Source organism: Nerophis ophidion, linkage group LG20, assembly GCF_033978795.1.
Source record: "Nerophis ophidion isolate RoL-2023_Sa linkage group LG20, RoL_Noph_v1.0, whole genome shotgun sequence".
NCBI lineage: Eukaryota > Metazoa > Chordata > Actinopteri > Syngnathiformes > Syngnathidae > Nerophis > Nerophis ophidion.
The window spans coordinates 14,089,728-14,100,126 of NC_084630.1; the positions used below are offsets into that span (position 1 = coordinate 14,089,728).

Genomic DNA, 10,399 nt, shown 5'->3' on the forward strand with positions numbered 1-10,399 from the left:
TACATGTGTGCATTGAAAAAAACTATTCAAGAATTATTCTTGATCGCCACCCCACGGATCACACACAGCACACACACACCACCGCTCTCGTTTGCAAGCATAATGTGTTCTATTGCAAACTATGTCCGCGTATTTTAAAGTTGCGAATACTCGATGCGGTCCTTATTTCATCACTTTTTATTAGATACACTTATAAAACCATTAAACGAAGCAACAGAATATAAAACAGAGCTTTTCTTTTATAACAAGATCAATTGATTTTATTATCATTATTATTATTATTATTATAAAAATTATAATAATAGGGCAGCACGGTGTAAGAGGGGTTATTACATCTGCCGCACAATACGAAGGTTCTTTGTAGTCCTGGGTTCAATCCCGGGCTCGGGATCTTTCTGTGTGGAGTTTGCGTGGGTTCCCTGCGGGTACTCCGACTTCCTCCCACCTCCAAAGACATGCACCTGGGGATACGTTAATTGGCAACACTAAATTGGCCCTAGTGTGTGAGTGTGAATGTTGTTTGTCTATCTGTTTTGGCCCTGCGATGAGGTGGCGACTTGTCCAGGGTGTACAACGCCTTTCGCCCGATTGTTGCTGAGATAGGCACCCCCGCGACCCCCGCAACCCTAAAAGGGAATAAGCGGTAGAAATGGATGGATGGATGGACTTTGCTGGGTAAATAAAAGTTTAAATATAAATAAATTGTTGCAGCCCTAATGTAAACCCTAAACATCTTTTCCCCTTAATAGTTTTAGTTTTAGGGCTGCTGTTACCAATTATTTTAGAAATTAAGTAGTCTGAAGTAGTATCGATTAGTTTGTTCAAGTGCACCAGTAATCAGATAAAACACTTTACAACCTCAATGTGTATGTGCACTTTTAACATGTGTGCATTTATAAAAATATGTTGGACGCCATACACAGGTCAACGCACCCACCGGGCAAAAAGTTCTGGCTTTTTTCTGATTAAGTGATTCGAAACTTTGTAAAGAGAAATGCTGACATGACAACTAGGGCCGCCTCCAGAGGATAATGTTTGGTGCCGTTTAGAAAAAGTGTGTTGGGCAACATTTATTTTCCTATGATGCGTGTCAAACATGGAACACAATACCTGTAGACACAAGGAACTTAGTAACAAATGATTAATTTACTGAGGCTTTGAAATAATGGCTGCTTGGGAGTCCAAACTGAAATCATAGTTAATATGCTACTGGTATTAAATTGAAATTATATATTATAAAATGTGTATTTTATCAATTGTTTTATGTATTTGTTTAATGTACAAAGGAAAATTGTGTTAGTGAGTGGTTTACAACAGCACCCTTGGCACTTAAACCTTGGAATACAATTTTTTTAAATATTGTTCATCTGTGTACTATGTTTTGAATGTGATTGTCCTGATTTTTAACATCAACTTGCCAATGGACTGTAGAAGGAAATTAGCCATTTGCTACATATTTATGTGTAATATGTAATATTCCTTTTAAATTAACCAAATCTACAATATTAGCACTTCTTTGGAATTAATTAAAACAATAAAATCATTTGTGATTTAATCAATAAGTGGCTTCCTGTCTGTATAAATAAAAAATGTTTTTTTGCTAGTAATAATATGAACAATGGCTCCATTATATTTAGGAGTGAACCACAGTGCTTACTGCCAAGATTATGAAACCTGAAGCGGCTTAATGAAATTCTTTGAGTGTGATATGCTTTACAGTATTTACAACCGTGCTAGTCCAACTGAATGGTTACCACCACACTTTACGATGAAGTCCTGGGGAAAAAAATGCATGGAAATCCCTTAAAAGTATATGTTAAACTATAACAACGTATGTGGTGTTTTGTATTAGAATATTCCTACGTTACATAGATGCACATTTACCCGAGCACCTAAAACTAAATATTTGGAAGGCATATTATTGTTTACCATTAAACATGTTGTTTCGTCCTCGGAAAACAAATGATTAAGTCTGATAAAGATAGTGAAAAAAGCAAAGTCCAATGGGACTGGCCTTGTTACAGTTGAGACTATCTATTTGCTACTGCATATTTAGGTGACACATTTGATTTAGCACAGACTAACCAGCCGGAGGGCATGGACTTCCCACTGCAACATGCTCTACAGAAGAATACTGTTGGCCTGCGTGGGCGAACAGACACAAAAGAAAGACGCATGCGGGTACACACCTGTATACACAAGCAAGCAAAAAAATGCAAAATGTATTTGCCAGTAAGAGTATATGAGTATATTTGCCAGTATGATTGTGATATCTCCTGAATGAAACAGTCTATTTAGGAATAAAGCGTGTCTTATTCATTCTGCAACAAACAGTTTCCCTCTGTCTCAAAAGGAACTTGGATGCCATTCACCATGTCTTCTTCTAAACAAACATAATATGTCAGCATCAGTCTGTCTGTTGTTTTTGGTCAGTCTGGGAAAAGAGTGATTTCCCACTTTAGAGGCAAATGTGAATAAACTCTGACATAAGGGTCCTCAGATCAAACAGAAACAGACTAGAAAGACCAATGAACCCAGTTGCAGCGAGCTCCTTCGATAGCATTCTATTCAAACTGAGCAACAGTGACATGGAGCAATAATATTGCCAACTTTGAGGCTCTCAGCAGAGAACTGTCATGTGTACTAGATCTGGACAAACAGTGCTGTCAGTGAAAGTATCTAAATGTTACAACAACCTACCATTTTTACAATAAGAGACTCCGAAACATATGCAACCTTCAAAACATTTCTCAATATGGTGAATGAAGCCAAAATTAAGTCTGTGACCACTTTCAGCCTGTCCCAGTTCTGTTTATTTGTCCTTTTGTGTCAATCACAGATGGAAACTAGCAGTTGTGCTATCCATCCATCCATCCATCCATTTTCTGCCGCTTATTCCCGTTTGGGGTCGCGGGGGGCGCTGGCGCCTATCTCAGCTACAATCGGGCGGAAGGCGGGGTACACCCTGGACAAGTCGCCACCTCATCGCAGGGCCAACACAGATAGACAGACAACATTCACACTCACATTCACACACTAGGGCCAATTTTAGTGTTGCCAATCAACCTATCCCCAGGTGCATGTCTTTGGAAGTGGGAGGAAGCCGGAGTACCCGGAGGGAACCCACGCATTCACGGGGAGAACATGCAAACTCCACACAGAAAGATCCCGAGCCTGGATTTGAACCCAGGACTGCAGGACCTTCGTATTGTGAGGCAGACGCACTAACCCCTCTGCCACCGTGAAGCCGCAGTTGTGCTATAATCGGGCATATTTAAAGCTGTATTGGTTGCAGATGATCATTAACATCCACTGATCATTGGAAAAATATAAAACTATAAATGCTGTGTAATCCCATGTTTTTAAAATTTCCATACATGTTCCAATGAAACTAGCAACTGTAGTCAAACCCCAATTACCAGCCAGAACGTTTTGAGAGGCTTAAAACTATCATAATATGAAAAGTCATATTATAATATTGTTTCTACATTTAAAACATACATAATGGTGGTTCTTTGGACAACATTTTGCATAGATGAGGATTTACAAACCATTTTCAAGGCAATTTTACCCAATCTTCAGGATGCGCTGCCATGTGGGCGGTCTTATTGAAAGTTAAATTAAAGTTAAAGTACCAATGATTGTCACACAATCAGTGGCCTAGTGGTTAGAGTGTCCGGCCTTAGATTGGTAGGTCGTGAGTTCAAACCCTGGCCGAGTCATACCAAAGACTATAAAAACGGGACCCATTACCTCCCTGCTTGGCACTCAGCATCAAGGGTTGGAATTGGGGGGTTAAATCACCAAAAATGATTCCCGGCGGCAGCCACCACTGCTGCTCACTGCTCCCCTCACCTCCCAGGGGGTGATCAAGGGTGATGGGTCAAATGCAGAGAATAATTTTGCCACACCTTTTTCAAGTCAATTTTAACCATCTTCAGGATGCGCCGCTAAGTGGGCGGTCTTATTAACGTGCCTCCACTTTGACTACGTCTTCTCATCAGCCAATTTGTAGTTTTAGCGCTTTCATATGGAATCTACTGAAAGATATAAGTTAGAACTAATACGCTAAATTTTTTTAGAAATGGCAACAATGGAGGATGCATGTGCATTAAACAGCAATAACAGTGCAATAAATGTTTAAGGTGCAATATACACATCACATCTATCATATAATCGACAGTATTACTGTTTTTCTTAAAAAAAAAATTCATAACATGGTCACTACTGCCTAGTTTTTCACATTATATTCTAATTTTTGCTGTTATATTTTTATTCTTATTGTTACTTTTTTTGTATTCCTATTGTTATATTTTCTATTCTGTTTCTATTTAGACCTCTATTACTTTCAAAGTACTTTTTAAATTTTATCTCAATTCTGTACAGTGCTGCTGGAATTTTAGTTGAATTAAATAAAGTACTATTTATCTATCTACCTACCTATCAATATGCATGTACGAACCAGCGCCTGCCCCACAAAAAGAGGAGAGGGAAATAGAAGAGACTTATTGACAACAGTGTGAGACTACAATGGCGGACTCGTGCAACAATCGTTGGGTAAAACTTTTCCATATACAGAGATTTCAGCTGACATGACTAAGATGAAAAACATCCCAAATTGGGCTCATTTAGAGGACGTATTAAGGACGGCAACATTGTTTTACAAGTATCTCCACCATGTCGCCCTGGTTTGATTTAAATTCTTCGGGACTTATGCAGATCCCAAATACACAAAACAGATACCCATAGGTCAGAAAAGTTGGTTTTGCATAATAGGTCCCATTTAAGGCAAAGTTTATTTTTGTTTGTTTTGTACAACTTCACTAATCAGCTTTACACTTTGCACAACAGAAGCGACCTATATATACACAAAATATTCATATATATATCATATAACCCCTCTGTAGTCTGTGTAATACAAGTAGGGATGGGCGATATGGCTTAAAATCGCAAATCTTAAATTGCCATACATATATTGCAGCCTCCTGTCATATCGATATATATATTACAATATATTATTTGTTATGTAAATGATAACAGAATAATTTCAAAATGGGTTAAAAAAGCTCTTAATTTGAAGTGTGGATTTTTTGGTCAAAACTACTATTTGGTAATATCTGGTTACATCTTGCTGAAACATGGTTTTTATTACACTTATGTTAAAATATACTTAACACTTTTTCTGTTGCTTCAATACTTTCCATTAGTTTTGGGTGTTATTACATGTTCTAAATGTTCAAGATCCTTAAATTATTACATCTTTAAACACAAATATATTAGACAAGGGCTTCACGGTGGCAGAGGGGTTAGTGCGTCTGCCTCACAATACGAAGTTCCTGCAGTCCTGGGTTCAAATCCAGGCTCGGGATCTTTCTGTGTGGAGTTTGCATGTTCTCCCTGTGAATGCGTGGGTTTCCTCCGGGTACTCCGGCTTCCTCCCACTTCCAAAGACGTGCACCTGGGGATAGGTTGATTGGCAACACTAAATTGGCCCTAGTGTGTGAATGTAAGTGTGAATGTTGTCTGGCTTTCTGTGTTGGCCCTGCGATGAGGTGGCGACTTGTCCAGGGTGTACCCCGCCTTCCGCCCGATTGGAGCTGAGATAGGCGCCAGCGCCCCCCGCGACCCCAAAAGGGAATAAGCGGTAGAAAATGGATGGATGGATAAATTAGACAAAACCACAGGAAGGCAGTGTAACAATATTGAAATGATTTCCTACTATTGTCTCTGACTAAAGTCATTTGGTTTGCCCTTAAAAGTCTTCCTGTGTCCAGGGACTTATTTCCTGAGTTTGTAAACAACAACAAATATCAATGTAACCACTGTAGTAATGACAAAAACTGATACTAGGTATTGTTACTATCGATATTTATACTTAATTTCATTGAGAGATTATATTTTGAATGTAAAATTATTTTGACATTTAAATCCAATACTGCCCTTTTCATACAAAAAATATTCCAACAATCAATATGAAGCCAAATGTTCCCTGTCTCTGGTGCTCCAATCTCTTGATCTCATCACCATGATCTCCAACATGGATTGTTTCAAACAAGAAAAGCGAGTTACATAACATATTTTAGGGTTTGATGGCAGGCCGTGACCCAACTCTAGTGTTGACAGTTTACATGTTCAGACAATTAGACTTTAAACCTTCATCCTTTGAAAGTCTCACCCTAAGTAAGTAGGAAGTAAACATTTACTCACCCTTCAGCTTCTCCACCACACTTTCGCCGGCTCTCTGCAGCACTCGTCCATCCTCCCGCTGGTAACGGTCATCCAGGAATTGAGCGGTGGCTTCCGACAGGTGGACCTTGCCCGCCACCCCTAGCTGCTCCATCAAGTTGGCCAGATTGACATCATTTGACCAAACGTCAAACTTGAAGCGCTTCATTCCTAGAATACCGCACAGCACGGTGCCAGTGTGGACACCAACGCGCATGCTGACGGTCTCACATGTCTCCTGGCAGAACTGTTCGATGGCCTGAATCATGCCTAGACCCATTTCCACGCAGCAGTAGGCATGGTCCGGTCTGGGCTCGGGGCAGCCTGCTACACAGTAATAACAATCACCCAGTGTGCTGATCTTCTCACAACAGGTCAGTTCACAGAGACGGTCAAAGCGTCCAAAGAGATCATTTAGAAGACCGACCAAGGCTGGTGCTGACTTATTGGCTGACATTTTGGTGAAGCCCACAATGTCCGCAAAGAGGATGCTAACAGGTTCCATACGTTTCATGTTGAAAGGCCGAAATATTATCTGGCCCCGCGGGATGGAGGTCTTCTTGCGTTTGTGGTTGTTGTAAGGGTGGTTCTTGGGACTGGTGGCACTTTGGGATGGCGAAGATCCACAAACACCTCCTCCACCGCCCACAGAGACAGCTGAGGCAGAACATGCACCAGAAGAATATCGCTTGCTACAGTTCTCACTCCCTACGCCCTCGTCGTCACCCTGCTTCATTAGCTCGTCTGCAACACGTCGAGGCATGACCGAGTGGATCATACGCTCTTTCAGGGCCTTCTCTACCTCCAAGTCCTTGCCATGCATGATGGCCTGCCCCACTTTGAGGAAAGTGCTGCGGGAACGCACCTCTGACATGATGAACAAGTGGATGCCGATGACGTGGGCACACAAGTGGAGCAGCGCTTTGGCTGGACCGAGCCAGTGGAGGGTGTCCCTTTCCCAGCTGGAGCTCCCCAAATCTGTCCCCCATTCAGTCGAATCATGGCTTCTGTGAAGCAACGGTAGCCACCCTAATGCCTCAAATAATATAGAGTATAAAAAGCCCAGCATCACTGAGGCATACAGACGCACATGGAGGACACTGTATAACAATAAAAGGACCTCAATGCAGAGAGAAAAAGTTGCCACTGGGGAGATGCAAGGCGATGGGGGTGCGTCTGAAAAGGGGTAGGATGCATTTACAAGGTGAGCCCACTCCAACTCAGTGAAGCCTGCAGTCTGTATTTGGGGGGCCAACGTGATGGCGAAGGTGACCGCGATCAGGAACAAGGAGGTTTGGTTGTACAGCTGTGAGTAGTAGCGGGTTAAGGTGAACAAGAAGAGGAGTGCTAAAAGGACCAAAAAGAAGGCAGTGGGGGCTAAGAAAATCATTGGTTGGCAGCGGTCACTATTGACACCAAAGTACACTGCCCAAAGCACAGCTGCCACCGCCAGGTAGAACAGGACATATCGAAAGCGCCGCTGAGTCTGAGGAAAGCACCTCTCCTGGCACGCCTCCTCCAGGATGGGGGAGTCAAACTTGGGGTCCCAGCACTGTGCAGCGGAGCGCTCAAAAAGTGGTGGCGCCTTCCTGTGGACCCTTGTTGTGGAGGTCATACCAAGTCTGGAGTCCGCAGAGCTGCAGCTGGAGGAAATACTGTATTTGTGGAGGTTAAGGTTCACTTTACTCCCATCCTCGCAGCCTTTAGTCCCTCCCCCGACGCCGGCGGCGGCCCTGGCCGGCTCATGCCGCATGCTGTTGGCAATCTGCACAGTCACAGCATCGTCCCCGCTGGAATTGCAGCTCACCTCTGTGCCGTGCATGAGAAGCTGCCGGTGATCTTGCAGCGTGGCCATATTGACGCCGCAGAGGAGGGGTGTGGGAGCGAAGTTAAATATTAATAGCTTCTGATGGCGCTCGGGCAATTAGACGTGGTGCGTGGGCGCCGCGTGTTCACATGTGGCACCACCGCGGTGGATGGATGGGAACCGAGCGTTTTCTGGAACAATCACACTGATAGTACGGCGCCCGAGACGCAGACGTCTTTGTTACGCACGAGGTAGCTGGAACACTCACGCACACCAGACACACCGTTCCAGTTTAGTGAGCTGCTCATGATGAGACTCTGGATTTGCGTCACCACTCACATTACATGCATCACTCTGCAAAAAAAAGCATCTGGATTCAAACCCGAGTTTCTCACCAGCAAGACTAATGTCACTGCTCTGCCTGCATCAAACATCCTTCTGGGAAGTGACTTGCTGGTGACGCCAGGTTCCTCGCCCCAGACGTCACACAACTGGAAACGGCCTGTCGCGGACGTCACAACACCAGGCAGCCAAAGAAAACCCAGAGATTTGTACGGTCGTCCATTACGTGTCAAGCAGCGGTCAGGTCCAAGGCTGCATTGCGTGAGCACATCCAGATGTGTGGGCTGTCAACAGTTGCTGCGCAAAACTTAAACAAATGGCACTTTTGAAAACACCAACATTGTGGCAGCTCTATCAACAATTATAAATCCAACCTACTAAAATATTCATGTGGATGGGTCACTTTGTGCATTCCTTCTCATGCAACTTGGATGTCTGTGCCTTCTTCTCCTTCAGCCTACAAATCTTCCAGGGTCTAGTAGTCCAAGACCTGAATCCAGCCCGTACAGGCCTATTCCCACGGATCCAGCCCCGTCCTTTCCTGAAGTCCCTCTCCGGATCTCTGGCGTTGAATCCCCCCCCTCCCCACCTCCGCAGTCCAAAGAGGACCGGGGAGGGGTGCGTGCTATTCCGAGAGCGTAATCGGAAAATAAAAAAAGAGAAGCTTCAACAAAAAAAAATAAAAAAATATCAAATTAGCGTCGCTTTGCCTGGGCTGGGGAGTGTCTGCAACTTGTTGCGCGCAGTTAGCAAAACATGCGAGATAGGAGGCAGAGCCCGGGTGGAGGCTGCGCTATAAATAGTGATGATTAAAAGTATTTGCACAACGCCGCATTTAACATGACAACACTTAATACGCTATAAGGCGCTCGCATTCCAGCAACGCGTGGAAGTGGGGTGGGAGGGGAAAAAATGAACTACTTTACATTCTAGTCGTGCACAACGTCAAACGTAGCACCCATTTTGTTTGGGGGAAAAAAAAAAAAAAAAAAGCTCCCAAACTTTTTTTTTTTTTTTTTTTTTCCCCAGGCCGTATTTCCTGCGCTTGGAGACCCAGTGTGGTTATTTGGAGCTTTGCTTCCTCCCTTTGCTTTCCCTTCCTGGGCGAAGACAATATTAAAAAGAGAGAGAGAAACGCGTATATCCTTGGTTAAAAAGATCCAAAAGCAAGACTTCTTATCAGCGGTCCGGTTCGGGGAGGTTTTATAGTGTCTTCTGGCATGCGCGTGTCTCCTCTTCCGTCCGCCTTTTATCTCGCGAAGGCTGGCTTTCCCAGCTCCGTCCTCTCCGGGGAGGTCTTACGGCGGCGGCACCGCACTGTTATCCGGGCGAACGGAACATCCACACGCCTGGGTTTGCCACCATCTTCGCTACGACGGGTTCGGAAATCCTCCCCCGGCTGTTGTGGCGGTGCTGGATGGTCAGACCCCGCCTGTCAAGCTCGATGTGCTTAACCCGTCACACCACTTCCGGCTAAAAGCTTTTCAGTCCAAAACGTTAAAATCGGTTTGATATTTGTATTTTTGAAGGTACTTTTAGACTTAGACTTCCTGTTATTGTCATTAATTTTTCCACTTTACAGTACAGATATGAACACAATTTCGTAGTGCATGATAAAAAGGTGCAGATATAAATAAATAGATTAAAATATATTGCACTTTTGCATATGCATCCACGTTGAAGGGTGTATGTTTTATTGTCTTTTTTTATTTAATTTTTTCATTTGTTTTAAAAAATCAACATAAAACACAAGATACACTTACAGTTAGCGGTTCTCATATGGGGGTACGCGGACCCCTGGGGTTACTTGAAGGTATTCCAAGGGGTACATGAGATTTTTTAATAAATATTCTAAAAATAGCAAAAATTTAAAAATCCTTTATAAATATATTTATTCAATCAATCAATCGAAGATTATTTATATAGCCCTAAATCACTAGTGTCTCAAAGGGCTGAACAAGCCACAACACAAACCCCAACGACATCCTCGGTAGAGCCCACATAAGGGCAAGGAAAACTCACACC

At 43.2% G+C, this 10,399-nt stretch overlaps 1 protein-coding gene across 2 annotated transcripts in view; it reads right to left on the reverse strand.

Annotated features, from left to right (window-relative positions):
- Positions 1 to 9,817, reverse strand: part of adcy9 (adenylate cyclase 9) — a 121,302-nt gene extending 111,485 nt beyond the window's left edge. For both annotated transcript variants that reach the window (XM_061880516.1, XM_061880515.1), the window contains exon 1: positions 6,208 to 9,817. In XM_061880516.1, the coding sequence (XP_061736500.1) occupies positions 6,208 to 8,080 (1,873 nt within the window). In that variant the 5' untranslated portion in view covers positions 8,081 to 9,817. The remainder of the gene's footprint in view (positions 1 to 6,207) is intronic.
- Positions 9,818 to 10,399: the final 582 nt, after the last annotated feature.